The 25436-nt window shown below is 44.7% G+C and overlaps 8 protein-coding genes across 8 annotated transcripts; 4 read left to right on the forward strand and 4 right to left on the reverse strand.

The window, feature by feature from the left end:
* Positions 1-746: 746 nt before the first annotated feature.
* On the reverse strand, positions 747-5640 carry L203_106335 (uncharacterized protein; the record flags this gene model as incomplete). The annotated part of the gene is made up of 5 exons (XM_066215691.1): positions 747-3326; positions 3382-3573; positions 3619-4394; positions 4444-4944; positions 5031-5640. 5 exons carry the CDS (start codon positions 5638-5640, stop codon positions 747-749), a joined length of 4659 nt encoding a protein of 1552 aa, XP_066071788.1.
* Positions 5641-6422: 782 nt separating this feature from the next.
* On the forward strand, positions 6423-11086 carry L203_106336 (uncharacterized protein; the record flags this gene model as incomplete). The annotated part of the gene is made up of 12 exons (XM_066215692.1): positions 6423-6612; positions 6659-6921; positions 6970-7161; positions 7205-7321; positions 7371-7470; positions 7520-7674; positions 7726-8686; positions 8730-10183; positions 10233-10391; positions 10445-10768; positions 10822-10994; positions 11047-11086. The coding sequence occupies 12 exons, from the start codon at positions 6423-6425 to the stop codon at positions 11084-11086; spliced, it is 4128 nt and encodes a 1375-aa protein (XP_066071789.1).
* Positions 11087-11335: 249 nt separating this feature from the next.
* Positions 11336-12917, reverse strand: L203_106337 (uncharacterized protein; the record flags this gene model as incomplete). The annotated part of the gene is made up of 4 exons (XM_066215693.1): positions 11336-11385; positions 11440-11539; positions 11594-12240; positions 12290-12917. The coding sequence occupies 4 exons, from the start codon at positions 12915-12917 to the stop codon at positions 11336-11338; spliced, it is 1425 nt and encodes a 474-aa protein (XP_066071790.1).
* Positions 12918-13086: 169 nt separating this feature from the next.
* On the forward strand, positions 13087-13676 carry L203_106338 (uncharacterized protein; the record flags this gene model as incomplete). The annotated part of the gene is made up of 6 exons (XM_066215694.1): positions 13087-13117; positions 13162-13239; positions 13302-13310; positions 13390-13415; positions 13462-13515; positions 13569-13676. 6 exons carry the CDS (start codon positions 13087-13089, stop codon positions 13674-13676), a joined length of 306 nt encoding a protein of 101 aa, XP_066071791.1.
* Positions 13677-13763: 87 nt separating this feature from the next.
* Positions 13764-15273, reverse strand: L203_106339 (uncharacterized protein; the record flags this gene model as incomplete). Its single annotated transcript, XM_066215695.1, has 6 exons — positions 13764-13922; positions 13974-14072; positions 14134-14356; positions 14409-14944; positions 15015-15077; positions 15136-15273. 6 exons carry the CDS (start codon positions 15271-15273, stop codon positions 13764-13766), a joined length of 1218 nt encoding a protein of 405 aa, XP_066071792.1.
* A 351-nt stretch (positions 15274-15624) lies between these two features.
* Positions 15625-19285, forward strand: L203_106340 (uncharacterized protein; the record flags this gene model as incomplete). The annotated part of the gene is made up of 10 exons (XM_066215696.1): positions 15625-16093; positions 16152-16336; positions 16386-16774; positions 16825-17818; positions 17871-18262; positions 18314-18381; positions 18446-18504; positions 18554-18643; positions 18688-19026; positions 19076-19285. 10 exons carry the CDS (start codon positions 15625-15627, stop codon positions 19283-19285), a joined length of 3195 nt encoding a protein of 1064 aa, XP_066071793.1.
* A 438-nt stretch (positions 19286-19723) lies between these two features.
* Positions 19724-21561, forward strand: L203_106341 (uncharacterized protein; the record flags this gene model as incomplete). Its single annotated transcript, XM_066215697.1, has 2 exons — positions 19724-21239; positions 21293-21561. 2 exons carry the CDS (start codon positions 19724-19726, stop codon positions 21559-21561), a joined length of 1785 nt encoding a protein of 594 aa, XP_066071794.1.
* Positions 21562-21859: 298 nt separating this feature from the next.
* L203_106342 (uncharacterized protein) lies at positions 21860-25362 on the reverse strand (the record flags this gene model as incomplete). Its single annotated transcript, XM_066215698.1, has 15 exons — positions 21860-22063; positions 22130-22350; positions 22416-22800; positions 22861-22944; positions 22998-23189; positions 23240-23769; positions 23817-23883; positions 23932-23981; positions 24042-24261; positions 24324-24458; positions 24505-24718; positions 24762-24782; positions 24828-24877; positions 24927-25150; positions 25194-25362. 15 exons carry the CDS (start codon positions 25360-25362, stop codon positions 21860-21862), a joined length of 2766 nt encoding a protein of 921 aa, XP_066071795.1.
* Positions 25363-25436: the final 74 nt, after the last annotated feature.

Genomic DNA, 25436 nt, shown 5'->3' on the forward strand with positions numbered 1-25436 from the left:
CAAGTATCAAAACATCTTGAGACGTTCCTTGTGTTATGATTTTGGTCGTTGAGAAATGGAGGGAACGCTGAGTTGGTATGATCTAAGCAAATCAACCTGGTCCATTAAAGCTCCAGGATATAGTAGGAAATGATGAGATTATGATTGATGAAGATGAGATTTTCATGAGTGTTTTTGGTCGAACTTATGGTTGCGTTTGTAGGTCTACTTCTCTATTTCTGAGGCTCTAAATTGGCGAAATTATAGGCAGAAATGATTTACGGCGTTCAATGTTCTCGTTGATGTTGACTCTTTCAATAGTTATAAAGCATCAACAGCTAACATATTGGCAAACATAAGCTCATTGAAGCATGCTTTCCTCATAGACGGGACAAACAAAGGTGAATACCTAGATTTTGCTCTCTTGCATCTTTGAGAGCTTGATCTAGAATATACGACCTTGGAGAAATAGCATCAGTGACTATGAGTAGTTATACGGAACTTTGGGTTTAAAAGGTGCAATAGCATGATTTCAAAAGCCATCGAAAGACAACAGTTATATCTGCTATGCTTTGAAAATCTAAAAATAGAGAGAGAGTCAAAATGAGAGCAGAGGAAATGAGTATGGCTTGATATAAGTGGCTGTTTTTCCTTCTGTAACTTAACAGATTTCGTTATACCTCAGCGCATAATACTGCACAGGCTATACATTGAAGCATACAAAAATGGCTATAGCCTTGATATGAACACTCGTTATGATTTAGCATCTATAGTCGTTTCTCAGAACAGTTTTGGTGGACCACTTCTCCTGATCCTCTGACAACCCAAGCTTCTTCCGTCCTCAGCATTCTCTGACATTCTCGACATTCATTAGATTGAGGACACCAACCTTTCTTACTCATTCTGACAAGCTCTGCCATCACTTCTCCAAGGTCATTCTCTACTAACTTAGTAGTTATACTAAGCATTTCTCCTTCTGCTCTATAGGAGTCCAACATTCCCATGAGTATTGATCTGAATTCGCTATATGCCCTGCCTTTTCTTTGTGTGGATGTTAAAGTTGAGGCATCGACAAGACGTTTAAATAGCCGTGGAAATGAAAGCGAGGGCGAAGATGAGGATACGAGAGATGCGAGTGCCTCTTGCACAAGTGCTCGAAGTGTATCGAGAACTACGGTATCGGTGGATGAAAAGGATGTGAGGGATGAGGAAGTATGAATGAGTTCAATGATCTCATGTAGCACTTGCAGCCACATATCCTCCATCTCTATCTCCATCACTTGCTTTGTCCCCAATTTTTCAGCTTTTTCAGCTTGGGAATGTTCTTTACAGAGTCTTACACTCATTTTGGTAATTCCTTGAATGGTCTCCAAAACCATGTGTATACTTCCAACACTCTCGTTCATCATTGCATTTCCCAATTCTGCTCCTTGGGTACGGAGCATGTCACCAGCAGTGACGAAGGTTTCCTTCACTTTACCCTGCCTATCCAGTGTCCAAAGCTCAGCTTCATGTAGGCCCGCATGTTCACACTGTTTAAGAAGCTTGTCAAGGTCAAAGAAATCCTTGCCCTTGTCGTCGAGGAAAGAAATCATACGCCCTGGATCATGCTTTGCCAAAAGGTCAATATATAAGTGCCTGCTTTTGGTATCGACATGAGAAGATGGAGATGCGATACCGCTCTCTCCCACATCTGGTTCCAACAAGCATCTAAGATAGGCCATTTGTTTGTGCGGCGAGTGGTCAAGAGATGCTATAGCGCGAGAATGCAGGGAATACAGATTTCTGTCCAGGAGTATTGCTGTTTCCTGTACTCCCAATTCAAACAGTTGAGGAAGAGCATCCACCATTGCTTGCAATACTTCTTCAGACGGCGAAGCTGTTTTGATAATCTCATCAAGGGAGGCAAAAACTTGACCATTGGAGTCTGGATCTTTTAGAGAAGTTGATATCAATTTTCCCCATTTCTCTTCTTTCCTATAAGCACTTTCTAGTATTCTAAAGAACCCGGCACGATCAAAAAGAACCAACATCTCATCCTGATCGTGAGGCGTGTAAGCTGAGAGAAGATACTCTGCTGCAAGTTGTCTATCCTCTCTAGTTGATTGATCTGAATCACTAGCTAGAGAAAAAAGGATGCGATGTAAAGTTGATGGAGGGATGAAAAGGAACTGTGGATATTTTGGAAGATTTTGAGCCACAAAAATATGAAGAAACGTTATATCCCCTGGGTGGAAATATTCTGGATCCATCACATCCAACATGAGATTGACAATGGATTGACGGTTGATCGCTCCTACAGGATCATTCAGATAAGAATCTTCAAAGGCAATGTCCATAGAATGAAGAAACGCTTCAGTGTCAAAGTGTAACAATAGGCTGAGGTAAGGGTATGGCGGCTCAATGTGCTGATCTTCCACTGTAAGAACAAGAGTATCGGAACCTTGGGGCCAAGCAACTGTGCGACCTTGAAAGAGAAAAGTATAGACATCCGTTTTTGCTTGAAGTCCTTCTTCTTCTGATAGGGGTTCCCCACTGGGATAGGAAAAGCCAGATAGCACAGCTTCGATATATGAGTAAAGTTTGTAAGCGTTAGGAGCCATCTCCTCTGTCTCATCCTTTTCGTCGCCCACTAAGAATGGCCGATGTAGTCGATTTTGTTGGATAGATCGCACCACTCCTAGAAGTTTGACTATGGGCGCAACATAGTCTCGCATTGCGCGAGTGTAGACATGGATCATTGCGTCCCAAAGGCTGTTGGCTTCACAAAATGTGATTGCTTGGTTTATGTCCAGCGATATGGGGTCAACATGCCAGATAACAGATTCGGCTATATCAAGTTCTCCTTTCTCATCATGCAGTATAATAAGTGCTTTGATGATAGTTGGAGGGACTTCCTTAATCTTGCCCGAAAAGATGAATGGTTCAAGAGTGTTGAGGAAAAGCCCCTGGATACCCGCTTGAAGATAATAATCATACGCTTTTTCGAAAAGGAAATCCAAATCTCCGATAGATGAGCAAGCCTCAATGCAGGACGACGCTAGACCTTCGAATAATGATGTCAAATCCACGCCACGTCCATCCATAGAGAAATGAGTGTCGTCAACTAGCCTTTCAGGCGAGAATGCCCATTCCAACGAAGCTTTCATTAACTCTTTGATCTTATTGGCTATTACCTGCTGTCGCTCCAAGATATTCGGTGGTAACCCAATTGTATTACCTTGCGCGGTATCAGAATAGTATGAGAGTGCGACAGAAATGGCTTGCAGAAAGTCACCGCGGTGAACTTGGGAAAGTATACGGTCAGACCAATGGAGTAAAGTACCAACTTGGAGATTTTTTCGAGTCTATAGTCGATTTAGCATCTGATTCATTAATTCAGATAAGTCATTGATAACCTACAAGAAGAAAGAGTTTCCCACGATGTGCACTAACGCTTCCAGCAAAACATTCAGGCGCACCACTTTGTACGCATAATCCACTGTAAAAGTCATGAGCTGTCAGAAGGTTCGTATCAAGTGGGGTCGTCTCTGCGGGCTGCATGGACCTCATGTCTAGTAACATCATTTCAGAGCTCATAATCAATATCAAGTGCTACGATCTGTCAGTTCTCGTTTAAAGCGAGAAGAGAGTACAGACATTGATATCGTACCACCCAAGAAACCTTATAGCCTCCTTTGCGTCCCACCTCTTGCCCTCCGTAAAATCTAATAAAACATCATCTCCTTGACCCTGTACTCTTACTTCCATGAGCCTTAATGCTTTCCCCCAGGAGTAGGCGAGTACAGGGTCTGGTGAGTGCCCTTCATGTTGCAACGCATTGCCATTTGCTCTCTCAGGCCTGAGCCACGCCACACATCCACAGACCCCACCCATTTCTCCACCCATTTCATTCCTCATCTTTCTGAACCAAGTTTTTGCTTGAGGCTTCATGCCAACGACCACCAATTTGCTTGGAGTCAGTAACGCCGTTAAATTATAGACATCAGTTGGATGAGGAGCATTTCCCAGAGGAAGAGGAGAAGTAGAAAAGAGGGTTGTGGGCTTTTTGGAAGGATAAGGTGGTTGAGTGTGAGGATCCAGAGTCGGAGAGGGATAAGACCCAAGTATACGGATTACATCTGTGCTCTCTACACCCATGACTTTGCCTAATGACCACCAAAACGCTCGGCCGTGTTCATCACCAGTGACGATGGATGTGTGTCTTGATCCCACGAATCCGACATGTAAGATCCGACTACGCTGTAGGTGGCCTTCACGTTTGCCCGATTGGACCTGTTTGAGGGTAAGGGCATGTGCAGTTCGAGATGGTTTGTTGGGTGCGGATAGGTCATATAAATGGACGTCACCAGAGGAAAGACCGACTGCAACGTATGCTTGGTCTGGAGATATGGTGAGAGCTGTCACGCTAAAATCTGCGAAAGCCTGTTGAGAGAAATTAAGAAGAGTGACATGACCGCTTACCTGTGATTTCTGATTGCAGAAAATACCTGATATCCTGTCCAAACCCGTAAATGATAACATGGCCACGGTTTGTGCCTATGGCAACCATTCCACAGATGTCCATCACAGTCGGATTTCCCAGATCCGTACTAGCTACCTCTGTCAATGGGCTTCCCAACGGCACGCCAAGTATGGACGTTGCTTTCTTAGTAAATTGGGGCCTTGGGGAAGTCATTCCACTCTTATCTCGAGAAAAGGCATGAGCGGATAATTTACGCAGAGGATGAAACTGAAAAGCTGGTTCAAGCTCTTTTGTCCGTGATGGTGTAGGAATCTCATTCTGTAAGCTTGCTGGTTGTACAGGGGTACTCCCAGTAGACATGGTCTCAGATTTAGCGTCAGATATTTGCGAGAAATGGCTTGGTACTCTTAAACCAAGAAATTGTGGGTTCTGAAGGGATTGTTGGGTTGTAGAAGAAGAGAATCGCATATGTGACCGAAGGCGAGATATAGATGGATCTGCTGATAAGCATGGATTGTATAGCCTATTGACTCACGAATGAAAGAAGTCCTATTAGGGCTAGGCATCGCTCTATAGGGATATGCACTCTCCTTCAATCTCGTCGGTGCGAGGGATGTTGTTGAATGCGTCTGCTCTATTGTATCACCCCCTTCTGCAAGATGCCTTTGCTGACCAAACTCCTCTTCGTCTATACCGCTTTCTCCGTTTCTGTCACTCGAACCATTGCCTTTAAAAGAATTGTGTGTTGGTTTGGGGAGGATTGTATTTCCATGAAGACTTTGTGCTGGATGAGATTGTAATGCTTCACTGGTGCTAGAGCCTAGAGAGTCAGGATTATCCTCTTCTTGGGATAAGAAATCCGATATTCTTGTCTTGTATACACCCTCATCCAACATGTCTTGATTGACAGCTCGAGTTTCATGACTCCAGTAATCACTTGGCCCTGTCAGAATGTCTGACCCGTATCCTTCAGAGCTCGGCTTTCTCCAATTGCTATCTGGGAGATCTTCTGATAAGACCGTTAAAGGCGTGCCAGGTTGGTGCTGGTAAAAATCACTTGGTCCTGCCTCCTCATCTTCTATATCTTCCTCATTATAGAATGTTTTGGACTGCCAGCTGGGATCTATTCTTGCAGCACTGCTGGCAGTGGGTGGTTGAGAGACTTCTGATTCCCCAACTTGTGGGGTAGAAACCATTGCAAGTTTCTTTATCAATTTCTTTCTTTTTTCTTTTTTCTTATTCGTTGGACTTTTTTATATCTTTACAAATAGAAACTAATACTGTTGATTATATTTCGGAGGTCGCCGAAAAATGATATCAGGCACGATAATACATTGATTATATATAAACTATTTGGCAATGCTGGAAGAGATCAAGTAAAGTATATACTGAAGGTTGAAGTGTTAAGATTAGAGAGAGAGAGAGAGAGTAATAGGATGGAGCCGTCTTGTGGTGGGAGCTATCGCCAGAGGTCAGTACAATGGTTAGTAGATATGGGCAGTGGTCTGAGAGAGCAATGACTCGTCAAAGCTGTTTTCTGTCCCAAGGTCATGGTTGAGAGGTGAATGACGGCCCACAGACAGGAAGAGGCTATAAATAATGATTCAGAAGCCGGAATAGTAATATGCTGAGATTGAGTTTCATTTGGAGTTCCATTTCCATCAACCTCGGTTTACAAGGATCCAACTTCCCAGTGACTGGTCCGCAGCGCCGTGTTGTTACTGCTGCGTGAATTATTGGCAGAACTGATTGGAGATGAAAGAGTTTGGTGGACAGTTTGAAATGAAAAAATGAAAAGTGACTTTCAAGGAAACAAGAAATAGATAAATGTAGTGAAAAGTGAGCCTGATTTCGCGATTACTTTTCTTGACCGTGCCTGAGTTTGCTCTTAACAGAATAAACAAATAAATCATTCAACAATACGTTTTTGCTATTTCTTCTTCTTTCTCAATTTGATTTAGCTCACAGTTTAGCTAAAATGGGGCCACCATCAGCAACAAAGCAGAGGCCGATATCAAGGCATCGCTCAGCAGAACCTTTCCCTCCAACTCTTCCAGCGAAAGCTATCGACCTCAACAGCTCAACAAAATCGATAGATAGAGAAACCGGTAATAAGATCACACGGAGAGCATTCCTATGCGATGTGGTAGTAGAAAGACAGGGAGAGGGTGGGTGTTGCAGTATACGATAGAGTCACTGACGTGCCACCTATAGAAACGGCAAATCTGCTGGCTCACCTTGGCGAGCCTCTCAGACCCTTGTCGACATTGCCACCGCCGCCAACTTTTACCAATGAGAGACCGCAAACTCCTTCTTGTCTACCAAAGCCCCGAGACGAAGATGATGAGCCAGACGATATTGGTCCGACATGGACGGCTGCTAAAAGAGACGAAATGAAGAAGCGGTTAGCGAATCTTATCGAAGAGCTTGTTCGAACTGAGCGGAGTTATCTCTCAAGAGTGCATGCGTTAAAAACTGCAAGTTGTGATGGCTTTGTGTTTTTCTGTCTTGCTAACGTACAACAGGCCTATGCCGATCCTCTCAGGTTGTATTCAAAAGACCCTAATCAACAGCTTATCCCTCCATATGAAGCCAAAGCAATGTTTGCAAACATTGAAGTCATTGTTCCAGCATCAACAACTTTTCTCTCCGATTTGGAAAATATAATGGAATCTGGCCGTGCTGAGGAACTTGTGGGAGATGTCTGCTTGAAGCATGTAAGTATCCTGTCGGGCAATGATCATGATTGACGCTTTATAGCTTCAAACTCTGCGGACGTTTGATCCATACCGGACATATCTGAGCAAGCAAGATGAGTCGCAAAAGCTCTTTCAGGATTGTTTGAAAAGATTTTCAAGCTTTTCCAGTTTTATTGAGGTAAAGCACTCTGGGTGTTATTGATGACAACCACTGATTAATTAACAAGAGCACTAAATATCAAACGACTGGTATCGGAAACATTGGTTTGCGGGAGCTCCTTATGGAGCCTGTACAACGTATTCCTCGTTATACGCTGCTCTGGCAAAGTGGGTTTGTCAAGATTGGATGTCCATTCTTGCACTTATCCGTATCTAGCGATGGTCAAATGTATGTCGCCTCTATCAGACCAAAGAGCCAAACTCCTCGATGCTATTGAAATTGCATCAAGAATCGCCAAATGCGAACCAGATGCTCAGACTGTCAGAGCGACAGTGATGTACAATTTGGAGAGGAATATTGATGATTTCCCCGTAAGTATCTATTGTAGATACTGATGAGAAGTATGTTGATAACAAATCTAGGCCAAAATATTTAGCAATAACCGAGATTATATTGACTCTATCGATGTTGAAGATCTTCCAGCTGAATACCCAACGTCACCGCACAGTCGACCAATGCCAACAAGCTCGCGAGCAACAGCTTCATCTGCCTCTACATCTCTACAAGCCTTGGGTTCGCTTCCTACTGCCTCTCAACTACCTCAATCGCCTCAAGCTGGCTCAGCCGTGGCCAACCTTCACTGCACTCTGTTCTTGTTTGATGACAAACTCATGATTGTCAAACGTCAATCATCATCAATCAGTGGCCGAAAAGTCACAGGGACTGATGATGTTCAGAAGCTCGTTAGAACCGGGGGAGGCGTAGCAATTAAAGAAAAGAACAATGGCAAGCGAGATAAGCTTAGCTTCCGTGGGGAAGTTGATGTGCTTGATGTGATGGCTTCTGACATTGGGAATGGCGATTTTCATCTTTATTTTGAGCGTCCTCCAATGGAATACTCTGGCCGCTGGTCCGGCCGTCCTTTCCGATCGTTTTCAACCGTTCATCCTCCATACTCTGTCGCTCTGGATCCGGTTGCCACTAAACGTGATAAGCTTCGGTTTGTCCAGAACCTATGGGCTGCTCAAGCTTTGGTCAGAGCAAAACTCTTACCTTCTTCCGAACAAAAAATTATACCAAGGGTTCTACAAAGTGAACAAGAAGTGGACTTTGAGGGAGAATCAGAAAGAGCTAGATGTTTCTGGAACGTATGGGATCGGCAAGGGTGGTTGACACAGATGAAGAGCAAGGTGGTGATACACGTTGACGAGGATGGCTTGGCCTCTGAGCTTCCGTTGGATGGAAAAAAGCCTGTGCTGTGTATCTACTTGCAGCCCATGGCTGGAGGTTTGTGTCGGTATAGTCATTACATAGTAGGTGAGGAGGAAGAAGGTAGAGGTGTTATAGAGATGGATCGGGTTAAAGAGAAGATTGCAACTACCAGTGAGTATTCTGCTGTCAAGTCGACTTGAGCTCATCAATTTAGTTCACCAACATGAAATCTTCAAATTCCGTATAGGAACGACTTCTGCCCCTACTACTCCTTCTGCAGGAACACATCGTCTACGGCCCTCTATGCTCAATCTGGATACAATCTCACGCAATCTCTTTGGTAACGGTAGCATCTCTGGACGAAGTGGATCCAATAGCGATATGTTTTCCACCACTAGCTCTAAGCGCGGATCGCGAGCTGGCATGAGCAGGTCTTCTACGCTGGATGCAAGCATATACTCGGCCTCTGTCGATGCACATGAAGAGAATGTGAAGGAAAAGGAAAAAGAACCAAAGAAACGGTTCTCAAAGATGTCCATCTCTCTCGATCCCGGCTTGATTGCAGGTGCTCCATATTCATCAGGTGAAGGGGAAACAAAGCAAAATGAAACTGAATTGAACCAACTGTTGGATATGGGGAGAAAGAACTCTCAAACCACTTCCGTCATGTTGAGTTCTCCTAAATCTGGGGCTGGTCATCGACTTGGAGCCAAGTCTGTCGCAGATCTGAGAAAAGAACATGAGGGTTTGGTATTAGCCGAGAGGCCTATCTCAAGTGCTGCTACGACGAACTCGACACCACCTCTCCCCTCTAAATCTTCGGCACTGTCCCCTGTCAGAAGGAAAACACCCAGGTATGATAAGATCTTTAATCCACCTGCAGACAGCACTCCACAAGCTCAGCAATCCTCAGCTATGGTATCTGAAACAACACCCATGACTGCGCCTCTCAACATTCGCAAGACCCCTAGCAGGGTGCAGACAATCAGATCTGAGGCTTCATCTATCATTACTTCAAATGGTAAACCTGGAAGTTCCATGTTGACTAGTCAGCCCTCACTTTCAAGACCAATTGGTCCTAGAGGTCCTAGTATCAAGAGCTCAAAACCTACCGCAAGCTCTATGACGAACGTTGAAAGTGCTGGACGCACACCAGGAGCAGATTATTCCCTCGGATCTGCTCATACGCGTTTGCGCATTGTATCGGGTCATGGACGTCGTGTATCGCTCAACAGAGAAACTATGCCTCTAAAAGGGGAGGATGAAAACAATCCCTCAAGCGCAAGCTCTCCGACAGCAAACACTGCTCCTAAGCGTCAACACTCAGCTGAGTGCCTTTCGCCTAGAAAACGCTCTCCATCAATCAATAGAAGTCCACTGGGCGAGCCAACGGTTTCGTCGGTAACAGTGCGACAAGCTCGTCGAACAAGTGGAAGAGGGACTACAACAACGAGAAAGACCAGTGGCCCACTCATGAAGGCCAGAACTGTTTCTGCTTCTCACAACTCTATCAACAGCGTAGCTAGTGTAGATACGACAAACACTGTGGGGACTGTTGACTCTTGTGGCACTGGTGAGAGTCTTAACGGAATTGCACGTGGAGGCGAGGATGTGGAAATGAAAGAATTTGAGGATCTTCTCTCTGCTCTAGATGCGAGCCTGAAAAAGGTGGCGTCCTTCTGTTTTAGTTTGTTGCAATTGTTACTGATAAAACCAGATACATGATGCGAGAGGTTCAACAAAGAGACTCAGGTCTGAGATGTCAAGTCTCAGGAAGCAGATCACTAGAGATGCTATCAAAAGCAAAGACAGCTTAGGCGTAAGAATGGAGAGAAATGGATCTCTACCCAGAAGTCCAGTGAAGAGGAATATTAATGTATGTGCCATTGGATCTTGTAAGCGCAATTCATGGATTGATGAAAGGATTAGCGTTTCATCGAACAAGATGCGTATGATTCTCCCTCTTTATCCCGTCATTCATCTCACTCCAAAAAGGAGATCGATACCATTGTGATGGATGAATGTGCCCGTGGCATACTTCAGATAGCTCAACGTGTTGATCACCATTTGAAGCAAGCCGAAGTTGACACCGGTCAAGCGTCAGATATGGGCAAGGGACTGTTGAAGGAGAATGAGGAAAAAGATAGGGAAATCATTGCTTTGAAAAGCCAACTGCAAAGGTCAAAGGAGCATCAAGAGCTGTTAGCCAGGCAATTAGGGGATGCGCAAATTGAGCTTGATGTAGTATATGAAGTGAGTGTCCTCCTCTCCATCCTTGGGATGTTGGTTGACACAAAACCACGCAGGCCTTCAACACGGAACTGGAAGGCATGTTCAATGACGCCCAGCTTCCCAACACTGAGGCTTTTCAGGCATTGAGGAACGATTTACAGATGACCAAAGCCGACAGGAATGTGGTCAAGCTTGAGAATCAAAGGCTGAGAAGAGAGTTGGAAGAAGCCAATCTCAAGACAGAGCAGTACGTGTGTTCTTTCTCACAGAAATCTGGTTACTTATTGTCAACAATGTAGATGGACACGAATCTTAAAAACTCAAGAGTACAATATGTAAAACAGAACAATCGGAATGTACATCAGCATAGTCATTTTACTCACCATTTTCTAGCGGTTCCTACCAGTTGTGAGGCATTTGTGATTTTGTTAACTATAGAAATCCCGCGTATACGAAAGCAGTAGAGTATATGATGTAAGATGTCTTGTTTCTCATGTGTTGTTTATCTGAAGGTGCATTCTGATACAAAACATACTATACAAATGCTTTAACCATGTATCCGAGACCAAATTAGTTTGGTTTTGGACACTAAATGGCAATCCAAGATGTCTCTGATTCACTACCTTGAGAGGAACCTTCTTCGTGATTTAAAAACGTTTAGTCCTTCTCTTCCTCCTTTTCTTCTTCCTTACCTTTGCCCTTGCCCTCGCCATCCTTGGCCTGTTCAATGGCTGCTGCCACGGCTGCGGCTTGAGGAGCTGAGGGTTTGAGGCCCATTCGAGTAGCAACGTACTATAAATCCTATAAGCTATCACGTATTTCGACATGCGAGTTAAGATGACGTACGTCCTGGGCAATGACCTCTACACTTGTTTTGAGTACCTCCACCAGCCTCTCCTCTACCCATTTGGATTGCTCATAAGGTACATCAATCCAATCACTAGGGGAAGGCTGGGTGACTGTTGTGAAATTGAGTGAGTGTTCAGGATCGTCAAGCGTCAGAAGGAAATAAAGATGTTTAGGGGGAACATGGTCTTTAGAGAGCGTCAGGGTCTGAATAGGAGGTTCGGGGTAAGGTAATGGGGCGAGAAGGGGCTGGAGGTAGAGGAATATGGGGACTATTGTCACTGGAAAATCTGGATTATGTTTTGTTTGGTCTCCAGATTGTTCTTCCTCCCTCGCTTTGACGGCTGCAATTTCCTTATTGGTCAGCTGCCATGCAGCATCCCACCCTTCAACGGAGTTGATACTTCGTTTTCCGAGCTCACCATCGCCAGGCGTGGGCGATGGAGACCAAATGACCACAAGTTCACCAGATTCAGTCTGTTCTAGTATACGGGACCAGGCGCGATAGACGACACTCTCCACACCAGCATACCCTTTCATAGGGTGAGAAAGCCAGAGCTCCAAGGTTTCGTGCTCCGATATAGGGGGAGCGACCGTATCCAGGATAGTAGTAAGGGTGGACTGGGTGGTATTGACAAGCTCCTGGCCTATACAAAAGTTGGTTATTTGGAGAGATGAGCAAGAAAGAAGACGTACGGAGTTTTTCCAAGTCTACACCTTTGACAATCCCACCGAATCTTTCTTCCGCGCCCTTTCTCAGCTTGTTCAAGTCAACTCCTGGAACACCTTTGACTCCTAGCTGCTCAAGTTGCCCAGCCACGCCGCTAACGCCTTCGCTCTTGACCTTTCTATACTGCTCGTCCGCAACACGCTGGGCAGATTGCAACGCGGATGTAGCAGTGGACCAGAATGAGCCCCAGCCACTGGGACTAGCCACAGGCGCAGTTTCAGAGGTTGTGGGAACATTAGCTGGCTCCTGGGAGGTCAAGTCAGTCGCAACATTTTGCTCAATAGTGCTTTTAGTAGCAGGCAATGGAGTTCCAGACCTAGAGTCGCTCAACGGTTTGGTTCTCTTTTGGTTAATTTGAGCTTCCAAAAAGGCTAAAGCAGATTCTGCCTCCGCATCTTGAGGAGCTTTTGATTCCTTGGGTTTGATAGACAATTCTCTAGAAGAAGCAAGAGATTTACGAGCACTGTCTGTTGAGGCGCGAGAGGTATCTCCGGGTGGGACTGCTTGTTTGTCTGCAGGAGCGTCTAGGTTGTCCAAATTGGAGAGGAAATCTAAAGCTTCCTCCGCCTTTGTCTTTTTCCCTTTTGGCGGCATAATTATGGATGAATGATTGAATTGAATGATAAATAATAATTCAAAAAGAAATCAATGAGAAACAAGTGCTAACTGATTCGGTTTTAAAGCGGCGATCGCCGCCTGTCTATGTCTTCATTAAAAACATTAAAATTATTATAAACTTTTACAACTACAGCAATTAAACAAAATGACAAACCCATTATACGCTGTTGCTGATTGTACGTCTATGGTATTTGTTATCATCACTGACGGGATGAGATAGTTTGTCTTATTCCCATGGGTCTTCCTACCTCATCTGTGGGTCCCGAGATTGCAGAGGTCCAGCGAGTTTTGGAGAAAAGTGGGTTGGAATACAAAGTACTTATTTGCTTCTTGTACATTCTATTCTGATACAGGACCTAGCTGCAGTGGGTCTACAGAGACAATCTGACGAATAGTAACAAAGGTGGAACTGAAACTTCTGGTTAAAGCGGGTACGGTACCAACATAGAAGGACCTTGGGATGAAGTCGTCAAGGTAAAAACCATGCCTAAGAAGAGTCAAGCAACTAAGCTTAGCTTAGGTTATCGGCGACTGCCATAAGGCTGTTCATGCCATGGGTACTCCTAGAATAGCTGTAAGTGAAGATTCCGCACTATTTCAATGATATACTAAATGAGTGTTGAATAGACTGATATTCGAATTGGTACCCGAACAGACAAGAAAATTTCCTCGGGTGGTAATGACGGAAAGGTGAAGAGAGTTGAAGAGATATTAGCCAAGAAGTCAAAGGCATGAAGGCTTCTTCTTTTGTGTTGAAACCAAATGAGAATTTCAGTCTACAACATTCGAGAATGCATCTTTATCTCGTTTCATTCAACACCATCATTGTGTGCCAGTGGCAGCTGCCTCTTCCTCTCCTTCAACAAGCCAAGCTGCAAAGTTATCTAATCGCTCCTTTTCTTCTTTGTCATTCTCATCCTCAAACAAATGTCCATCAGACTTTTTGTACCTTTCTTTGCCGGTATAGATACCCGCATAGATCTAAACAACATGAGTATGGAAACATTTATTAGGAAAACGCCCAAGACTTACAACTCGGCCGTCAAAGTATCGGTTGTTCATTTTCGCAACACACGCCTGAGCAGAGATGGGATCCTTGAACTTGATTGTCATAACGCCATCTTCTTCTTTCTGAGTGTATACACAGCTCATCAGGGCAAGTTGATTTGATGAAATTAGTGTTGTAACTTACATCATACAAAACGACACTCGTAACCTGCCCCAGTGTTTTGGCTTCTTCTCTCACCTCTTCCTTCAGCTCCAATAATAAGCTTGGGTCTTTTTCCAAATCCTCCTTGACAAACATGCCTTTGAGAACGACTACTCGGGCATAGCGGTTGTTTGTGGGAGGTGGAGGACCACCAAGTGGGGCTGCAGGATCTTCATCCTCGTCGTCTGAATGCCAAGTAACTTTACTATTGATCGTCAGCAACGAATAGAGCCGGAGCTGATCACAGGGAAAAGAACCTCTGCATTGTCTTGATACGTTTGGTCATTCTCTGCTTCTCCTCTGTTGACAATTGCTTCTTTTCTTTCTGTACAGCTGGCTTTTTTGCTGTCTCCTTCTCTGTCTCCTTCTCCTTTTGATATTCAGCTATTTTAACTTTCATTGGCGGATAACCCGCTCCGAGTTCAAGCTCGGTATCATCCAGAAGCGTTATGGCGAGATCGACACTGCCCTCTTTGAAATACATCACCAGCGCTTCGCCCTTGAAATTACCATCATCATCGTCATACAACTTGATCCTCGGATTCCCTTCATCATCTATTAAAAGAACACCAGCCTTGGAAAACACACTGGCAAGATTTTCGACCGTGGTATTTGGGGGAAGATTGGTCACCCAGACACCGGTTTTCTTTGGAACACTCTGTTGAGGGGCAGGCTTGTCCTTTTGGCCATTACTTCCAGATGTATTGGAGGTATTGGATGTATAATCTTTTTCGTTTTTCTTTCGCTTCTTGTTACGTCTTTCTTCGCGGGCAATTACAGCGTTGGACGGCGTCTGTGATTGGATTTTGATGTCTGAGTTTACGCATTGAAGGTATATGAAAGGAAATGGAAACGAAACATACCGATTCGTCCACGCCTGGAACAGAGTAGGCTGCCTGTTGTGCTTTAAGTAGTTCCTCATCGATCTTTTAAATGGTTTCGATTTAGACTCGGATGAGGATGCGATGTGTTAATGAGACCTACGATGGGCAGCCAATGTGTTCCATTCCATTCGTATTCAGTACCGTCCTCATTCTCGTACTGCCATTTTCCTGATACTTTATCAAATGCTACTCTAGGATCCTCCTCAAATTTTCCTGGGATTGGGTGATTTGTAGCCATTTCAAGTAGCAAAGATAGATAGAAAAGTCAAAGCAATGAAAGATAAAAAGTGGAAAAGCCCAAAGCTACTTTGTTAAGAATCATGATGACATGTCACGTGAAAGCCACGTGACAATTCCAACTCCATCAGTTCTTTTTCTTTTACAGGTATTCTTTGCTTTTTATGTACATCTTTTCAATAACCAACTTGAAATTTTCGTCAAAAATTGGGTTGGTGCTGACATGTAGCCTTATTCTTGACACATCCTCCCAAAAAAAGCAAACGAAAAGAATCAAATTCGCTCAGTCATCGATAGTCTACCTTTTGCAAGCAATTTTCACGCAAGCCATTCGTTATTTCAATTTCTCTATATGATTGGCCTCGAAGTCTCGCAGATGGAACGAATACAGCGGAACCGTTCTCAGCACTTTGTCAGCTCACCCAGAAAAACGGCTTCTCCCCTTATAACAAAGCATTCTCTATATCATCGACACCTACCAAAGAAACGTAGAATAGGGCCTAAATCATTAATCATAACTGCCAACAATGACGATTCAGACGTTTCGAGCCACTCTTCAGATACCACAGAGGACTGCGCTACAGCAAATGAGCCAATGGGTTCCACACAAAACCGTCGGGCAATTCAATTTCGGTCAAAAGCACGCCCATCTCGACGTAAAGGTAAAGTCAGAGGAAGAGACTCTGCAGTGGAAATTAGATATGAGGATGATGATAATTCGAGCCCGCGGAAAAGGAAGAGGTCAAAAAGATTATCTGGTAGTAGTGGGAGTTGGGTGGAGATTAGTGGTGATGAAGGAGAGCCAGAATTTATTGCAGAAAGTACGTATTGCCTGGCAAACTCTTGGTGAATTTCAAGCTGATATTGTTTGTTGCGTAGGCGATCAACAGCTCATCAATTACGCCCCAGTGGCTGTATTACAGCGCCTTCGTAAAGCGGAACTCATCCGACTTTGGAAAGTAGCTGGCATGTGGGAACATGATGATCCATCTGATGAAGAAGACGAAGAAGGCGATGAGGCTAGATTAAATAAAAAAAGACTTGTGGATGGAATCATCGCTGCGGTACATTTTTTGAAGACAGTTTGGCCATTTTCACTGATGGGACCTACAGAGAGTACCTACAAGCCGTCTGATATCACCCCTCCCCGCATCACCTAGTTTTGGCCGCAATCGTCGACGTACACCAGCGCTCAAATTCATCTCCGATGCTTCAGGACCTCGTTCTGCTTCGCAGAATTCACAATATCTCTCGCCTGCTTCCTGCTCAGACAATTCCACCCGTGTTCCCGGTGATACAGCGGTCACACCCAAACCTATTCCGCGGACCCGATCCAGAGTCAAGCTGGCCGATACCATTCTAATTAGATCTGCTTCAAGGCGAAAAGATCGTCGTAGCAACGCCAGCGCTTTTAAACGGAGTAAAAGTATGAACTTGTGCGAAGAAGGTCAAAGGGCAAGATTTGGTGAGAATGTAAGAAGTCCATTGAAGCGACCTTTAAAGTATGTCCTTCCTCATATCATGACATCCAGACTATTTACATTTATATCAGTAAGTACACACGCTCGGCCACTATTTCCTCTTCATATACTACAACGCCGCCATCTTCCTCACAGCTGACCACACACCATACTCGCTCGAATATGCGAGCAAGACGAGTCCGAGTGAACCGGTCTAGTCACAAGCTGCAGGCAGCATCTAGAACGGCGGAGGACGAAAGCGATCTTACAGAACTTTCCAATGATGAACTAGAGGCTAGCGTCGAGGCCACGCCTATTGTGCGCAGATTGCGTCCCAGAACAGGAGGAAGAGACAGCTATGTTGAAGACCAAGCGGGAGAGGAGGCTGATGCTGAAGCTACTGAAGTTGAAGGGTTATCTCCAACACGGACAAAACGCGGGATGAATCGACCTAAATCTACAAGAGATGGGGAAAATGACATGATTATGGTTCCTGTGAATCGTAGCTCATGCCAAAAAGATAGGGATTTGCCAACGAGGGGTGCCAAAAAAAAGGCGATGGAAAAAATGAAAAGTGGCAAAAGCGATTATGAAGAGGAAGAAGGCTTGCCCGAGGATGGTGATGTTGAGATGGAAGACACAAAAGACAGAGATGAAGAGATGGATGAGACTAATATTTCTGGTCCTTCAACTCGGTCTCGCAAGTCTCAGCCCTCGACGCCACCCCATCGTAATCAGATCAAGCGACACTCTCGCTTACCAGACGATGATGTTGTGATGGAACCTTCCAATCTATCTGCTGAAGATGAGAAAAACTCTGAGGTATTTCGCATTTCTACCACCCCTCATACCACAAGGTCTGGGAAGCCTTTCGGAATGACCAATTTTAGGCGAAAAATGAGGGACCCAGGTGATAATGATGAAGAGGAAAGCGATGAGGAGATAGTATTCGATTTTGATTTATCTCAAGCAACTATCAATAGTCTAACAAGACTGCTCAGAGACGAGTTAGTTCAGATGTGTGAAGCTAGAGGACTTGAAGTTGGAGGTACAAAATCACAGCTTGCGAAAGTTCTCTTAGAATGGGTAAGCTATCATGTCAACATTCAAATTAAAAAAACATGCTTAAACGAGATAGTATAATGAACAGATGAGCTCATCAGCCCCATCATCTACATCAACTGCTCGGCCGCCTCCAACTGCTACCGTTGCGCCCCCGCGCAAATCTAAGTCTAAGCCATATAGATCCAAGCTCAAAAAGATACCAGGCATACTTGGCGGCGTCAACAGTTCTTATCACGTCAAACCTACACCCGTCCTCTTCCGAAGTCATGTGCACGCCAAAGATCCTGCGACGCCCCATTCCAGCTTAAATGAGCGAGATGGTATAACTGAAGGGGAAGCAGGAGAGGGCGAGAGGAAGGAAGCCGAATTGAACTTGGACCTGCAAGAATTAGGATTAGAGGATAGCGTGATCAAATCTGAAAATCTAGTAAAATTGGAAAAGATTGGAAGCGGAGGTTTCAAAGAGTATGCTGTCCTCGCAGGTCATGTGTGCGAATTCGCTAATGCGCTTTTCAGTGTCTATGTTGGTAAACTAAGAAGTAGAAAGGTTGCAATTTCCGAGTTCAGAGGTCATCTTAGTGAGAGTAAGTAATTGCTCATTCTTTTGTGGGGCGCTACTGGGCGGATCATATATTGATCGTGTTGAAGTGGATATTCGAGAGCTTAAGCTTCTGGCGGAATTCAGTCATCCCAACATTGTCCGTTTTGTAAGTGGAACTCATGCAAGCATGATAGCAGTAACTGATATCTTGACAGAGAGGTATATGCATACCAGAAGACTCGTCGCAAGTGCCTTGTATGCTTGTAAGTGAGCTATGTGAAAACGGTGATTTGTTTGACTATATTGTAAGTGACCAATTGGATCAGTCTGTCCATCTGACCAGCGACAGCGAAATGTCCCATGTCCTTCACTTAAACGTATCTTGTCTTTCATGCTAGATATTGCACGAGGACTAGAATATCTCCATACCCGCAAGCCATCTATTATACACCGCGATTGCAAATCTTCAAATATCCTTATCAACCGGTCCGGTGTGGCTAAAGTTGGTGATTTTGGGTTAGCCAGAGTGAAAAACTCTACAAGGAGTATGGTTAGAAGTCTAGTGGGGACAGTGAACTGGCAGGCTCCAGAATTGTGGCATCCGGCTCCAAGATATGATTATAAGGTGGACGTGTTTTCGGCCGGCATGGTATACTGGGAGATGATGAGCGGATGGATCGGAGAAAAAGTCAATTGCTTCATCTTATTTTCATCAATTAATGTTGACGTCTTCACAGAAATATCCTTGGGAAGGTCACAACGAACACTATATCTATGATGCCGTAGGTGCCAAACAACGTCGTCCGTCCATCGCCGGTTTACGCAAACATTGGGGAAATGGCCCTGTTGATCTTATGGAACGTATGTGGGCTCAGGATCCTGCTGCTCGACCGACCATGACCGAAGTCGTCAAGGATCTTGAAAAGATGTTAAAGGATATCAAATAGTCAATTACAAAACGACTGGAGTTAAGTGTATTTTGATGGCTTGTCATGGATTATATAGTTTTGGGTATATATTGTGAAGATCATATCGACTATAAGAGCTGATAACGGTGGGAATAACTAGCATTGCATCTTTTTTTGTTTGATTCTACATAACATGCATATCACAAGGATTTAGATATTGGATTTATGGGACATTGTTAAAAGTGGACAACCTCCACCAGTGTTCCACCCAACTTAAGCAAATGTTTAGAGTTCCCCGCCAAAATATTTTTTGCTTTCATTCCAGCTAATTTTGTATTTTCAATCATGTTTTCTTCCATCTCAAAAAGAAGTTTAATAACAAACAATAGATTATCGAGCCACCAATCTTCTTCCAGTCCCCTGACATCTGTTCCCTCATCACCTGCTGCGCCAGTTCTCTCTCTCTCTACATCTCAAATGGCACATAATCAAACAAATACAGAGCAAGCGGTCGAAGAAGCTGGGCCAAAATTACTGTATGAATACTATCATAATAAGATGGCAGACGTTGGCAATGGTCAAGAGGATACAGTGGATGAGCTCTTTGGAATATTGGACGGCGAGGAAGAGGTTGACGAGCTTGAGAGTGAAGATGGAGGACTACACCCCACTAAAGAACTTCCAGATCAAGACATTCATGGGTCTCAATGCTCGCTAGATGATGATATCGAAGCGCAGGATTTGGATACGGACAGCGACATCTGGAAAGAAAAGGACAAAACAAACGAAGCGACCTTGAAACAGGGAGATCGAGCTCAATTGGCACAAAAAGACTTTGATCAGACGCCAAATATTGGCTTCAGTGAAGCAAAAGAACCACAATCTGCTGAAAATGCTGAGGTTGAAGAGGAGGTCCCGTTGGAAGATCAGCATCAGTTATCAGATGCTCCTGTATCGACATGTGAAATTGGGACCCAGATAAAACACTCGGTCGTGACCGCCCAAGAGCTAGAGTGGATTGACACTGGTGCATCCTCTTCTGGCAGCAGTCATTCAGTCGAAGAGGTTGGAGATGAGAAAATCGAGGAGACAACCCAGATTAGCCCAGAAATCGAATTAATACAGAACAATGAGGGACAGACGGCCAAACCTCAACATAGCGAAGACTTGAGAACAAATGGGAGTTATGGAGAAGGGCATATTGTGCTTGATTGGCAAACTCAAGCACTTGTTCAAGAGCCAGACATAAAAATTATTGAAGAGCATCTTCCTGTGGAGCGAATCGTTGAAACTACAGGACCTGGTAGCACAAATGTACCTCAATTTATTAAGGATATAAACGAAAACCGCTTTCAAAATAACGGTTTGGATATATCAGATATAGATGCCAAGAGAGACCAGGGTATCTCGGGACAGGAGATCGATGAAGAATTGCCCAACCGAAACTTATCACGTTTTTGGAAATTGGACGTGGATGACGAGTTGGATGGAGCTGATGACAGCGATCTCTTGTTAATTGCAGATGAAACAGAGCATGAAATCGCTGATCCGCATCTTTGGAGTAAGAACGTACAGTTCAAGACACTGGAGGTGGAAGAGGAGATTGAAGCTACGCAGAGCGTGGATCATTTCCCAAGAGATGAATCAACCAGCCCATATATTGAATCGATGGCGTCTCCTGGGGGGCTCACGTTCGAACAATTTGATCAATCTCTTGAATCCGGAACAGCGGAGATTTATTTTTCACCAGTCAAATCTGCGACAAAAGAAGAAAGGCAAGCCAAGGGTCAGCATATGCAGGATGTGCCTTCGCCTGCTTCCGAAACGTCCGTTCAAGGCTTAGAATTGAAATCCACAGCTGTTAATGCAGACGACGTCAGTATGAAAGAAGAGCCTATCGAACAAATTCTGCCACAAGAGACTCTAGCGAGTGACGAAGGTTCGACCACAAATGAGGATTCATCCTGCTTGGAGCTGGATCCAGAGGTTTCAAGTATGTCTACGGCATTCGCATGTATACCGACTTTACCTGACGGACAAATGTAGGACCAATACTAAAAACACCTCGCATACAGACATCAAAGGGCCATTTAGCCTCTCTACTTGTTCTTAATCCTCCATATATACTCTCATCATCTAATACAAACTCACCCTCCGGAACAGCAAAACCTTGTCGGTTCTTTGGTAAAGATAAAAGAAAAATTATGATTAGTACAAGTACTGTCATGAGTCTTGTACCTTGCGAAATGCGAAAGAGAAAGAGAGATCCAGAGATGTTGTATAGAGTTGTACTACTCAATAAATCAGAAGATTAAACCAAAGTATGCCGGCAAAAGTTGTACCAAAAGGCTCTCAGTTATTCAAAGGTATAAAGGATGTACCGATCAACCACTAACTTTTTATCTCTACAATCAACCAGTATAGACAGATTTGGCTGCATTCTTAATTCTTTGTTCTCTATACAGTAATTTAAATTTCTAACTTAGCAGTTTTTATCGTGAATCATTTTCAAGATAGACACCTTCGCTCGTAAACAAAAATCAGAACAACGAAGAGACGAGGATTACTGAAGTAGCTCAATCCTATCATAGTCGCAGATACCGTCTATAGACTTTAGATTGAGAAATTCTCTGGTACCTCACAGGGTTCTACACTCCAAATTCCATCCGCGTAGTCTTGGACTGCTCTATCGCTACTAAAATCGCTCATGTTGAATGCCGTCGTGATGGATTTCTTTGTCCATTCAATCTTATCATTGTCATAGCATTCGTCCATGAGTTTTTCGGCAGAGAGGAATGAGCCAAAATCATTGGAGACCTAATTGATATCGTCAGCTGTGACCGTAGCGAGAATGGGATGCATCAGAGATGATGTCCAGCATACAAGATAGTAATCATGGTCATAAACCGTTTTTAGCAAAGGCCCGTAAACTCCACCATCACCAAAGGTCCCTGCCTCAATGGCTTTAAACACCTCAGCAAGTTCGGGGGAACGCTGCTCAAGAGAGGTAGACTGATATGAGTTGGTGTATCGAACACCCTCCACTTGTTCGGTGAGGTGACCAAAGAGGAATGATTGGTCCTCTCCAGCGTCTTCCGCAATTTCTTCACAAGACATTCTTGTCAGTTTGTGCGTGTAAATATACAGTAAGAGAAACAAGGTAACGCACCTACGTTGGCCCCGTCCACCGTGCCGAGCAAGAGGGCACCATTCAAGGCCAGTTTCATGTTACTCGTTCCACTTGCTTCCGTCCCCGCTGTACTAATTTGCACACTGACATCACTCGCAGGTACCAATATCTCTGCGATAGAGACCGAGTAGTCTGGAATAAAGACGACTTTGAGGACGTCTCCTACATCAGGGTCGTTGTTGACCACATGGGCGACATTGTTGATGAGACGAATGACAAGCTTGGCGATATAGTAACCAGGGGCAGCCTTACCTGCAAAAATTGCAGTGTGCTTGGTAATCTTCTTACGTTCCTCGAGGGTGGCCTTCTTGATGCGAAGATAGCGATGAATAATTCCAAAGAGGTTAAGGGTTTGACGTTTGTACTATCAATAGAGCGTCAGTCGAACCAATACTGGGGGGGTTATCATAGTTGGAAAGCTGACTTCGTGAAAACGCTTGATCTGGGTTAAGAAGACACTCTCAATGTTGAGAGCAACGCCTAGCTCGGCTTCAACCAAGTCGGCCAACTGTCTCAACCTCGTCAGCACCACTCTGCAGAAACGTTGCATTGAAAACCTACGCGACGTTTATTTTCCATCTTAATTGCAGTAAATGCCTTCCTAAACTGCTCATTATCAGCCATTGGCAAAAGGCTCTTGAGAGACTTGAGATGAGTTAACCAATGGTCATTCCCAAGGGTATGTGAAATAAGCTCTGCAAGTTGAGGATTGCACTGAAGAAGCCATCGGCGAGGCGTAATACCATTAGTCACCTTGAGTTCTGTCAGGACGCTTTCACTCTCTCAAACTGAATAATACGCACATTGGTAAACGCATCTCTGCCCTTAAACTCTACAAAGTCTCTAAATATAGTAGCTTGTAGCAACTGCGAGTGCAATTCTGCAACACCATTGATCTTGAATGAAGCAACAATTGCCAAATACGCCATTCTAACATATTTAGGTGTTCCTTCCTCAATAATACTCATCCTCCTCAATCTGTCCACATCCCCAGGCCAACGCTTGGCCACTTGACCCAAGAACTCAAAGTTGATCTTGTAGATGATTTGCAAGTGTCTAGGCAGAAGATCCTCAAACAAGTCAAGTTGCCATCGTTCCAAAGCTTCAGGAAGAACAGTGTGATTGGTGTACGCAAAGACTTTTTGGGCGATTTCCCAGGCAGTGCTGTAATTGATCTCCTCTTCATCAATAAGGATACGCATCAACTCGGGAATAGCAAGTGTAGGGTGAGTATCGTTCATCTGGATGCAGACGTAATCAGGGAGCTCATTCCATGGGAGATCAAGCTTGGTGAAGCGGCGAAGCATGTCTTGTAGCGAAGCGCTTACCCAGACTACATATATCCCATGTCAACCCTGTTGAGAACAAGAAGTGACTCACGGTATTGTTGCATGACCCGTAGCTTCTTCCCAGCGTACATGTTGTCGTTGGGGTAGAGCACCCTTGTCTACGGATTGGGTTAGAATATGAGACAACAATAGACGTCTCGACATACGATATTCTCCACTTCGCTACTTGCGGCTACACTCGCCCCATAGTTGCCAGCTATGTCATTTGCCATCAGCCGCCTTTCCGCGTTCTGCCTCTCAAGTAAAGCAGACATACCATTGAAAGAGTTCAAGTCGAAGCCTTGAACAGGTTTGGCACTCCACAACCTAATGTTGGCACAATTCTTTGTACCATACCCAGGGATAGGCGTGTCATATGCCACAGCCAGACACTCCATCCCGCCGGACCAAACCGCACGGTCAGTGTTGGCAATGGGCTCGACACGACCATAAAACCGAATAGGATAGGTGACATCAAGTCGAGCAATCTCCCATGGCTAACCATTGCATTAACTACTTTACGATACCATTGACTCTGAATATGGCCATGATAACGTACATTTTCACGGTCAAGCCAAGGGTCGGGAGCTTCAAGCTGCTCACCAGTGTTTGAGATGAGCTGCTTAAAGATACCATAATTGTACCTAAGGCCGTAACCCCAACCGGGGAGATTGAGCGTTGCCATACTATCAATCTACTTCTTGTCAGCTCCTCTCCACTCCCAAAAGCACAAGACAAACATAGCACGCAGCCAATCGTCCCAAACCACCATTACCCAACCCAGCATCCCTCTCCTCATTTAAGAGATCCTCAAAGTTGAATCCCAACTTTCGGTTAGCCTCTTCATAAGTATTACGCATACCCAAATTGAGGACAGCATTGTCGAGTGAGCGTCCAATGAGCCACTCGATGGAAAGGTAATAGACACGCTTGGGAGCCTTTGCCGTATGGTAGCTAGTAGAGAACGCTCAGAGATGCCAACCACGACTGAACCTACGCTGCAGTCTCATTCCACCGCCTAGACAGCATTAGTTCCATTCACGCGGTGCGCACGCAGACTCACTTGAGTAGCTGGTCTCTTACAGAGAGCGCCGTCGCCTGGTAAGCAGCCACCTAGACCCTCGTTCAGCCTCCCATACCCACCCCACCATGCCGAACTCACCTCATCAACATTGTAGGCCTGCCTACCCAACGTCGTGTTGACATGCCTTACAATGGTATTCGCCACCTCTTGGGCGTTTTGCTGGTCAATATCCATCGCCTTGATTGCGGTACGCCATGTCTGCTCGTTGCCAACAGGCCACTCGCCCGGTATATCCACAATGCCTCGTTGGGAGGGAAAGTAGGACCCAGTAAGAGAGCGCTTGTGACCCGGACGCTCCTTACCTATCCACTCAACGTCAGTTTTGCCCTACCGACAACCACGTACGAGGAGTCACAATGGGCACACCAATCTGAGTAGTGTCCACCTGCTTGAGCGAGTGCGGGTGCCCTGCCGACAAGGATGAGCGACGGGAGAGACCTGGCTGGTGCAGGGAGGGAGTGCGCTCGCCATGGCTTGGCAGAGGCGATGTTGGTGTATGAGTTGGATTTTCCATAGTAGATGAAAGTTGAAAAGCAAAGAATTTGCATCTCTTCGTATATTTATATCCATGGGAAAGGCGGACGTCGC

The sequence above is a fragment of the Cryptococcus depauperatus genome, chromosome 8 (genome assembly GCF_001720195.1).
Source record: "Cryptococcus depauperatus CBS 7841 chromosome 8, complete sequence".
NCBI classification, from domain to species: domain Eukaryota; kingdom Fungi; phylum Basidiomycota; class Tremellomycetes; order Tremellales; family Cryptococcaceae; genus Cryptococcus; species Cryptococcus depauperatus.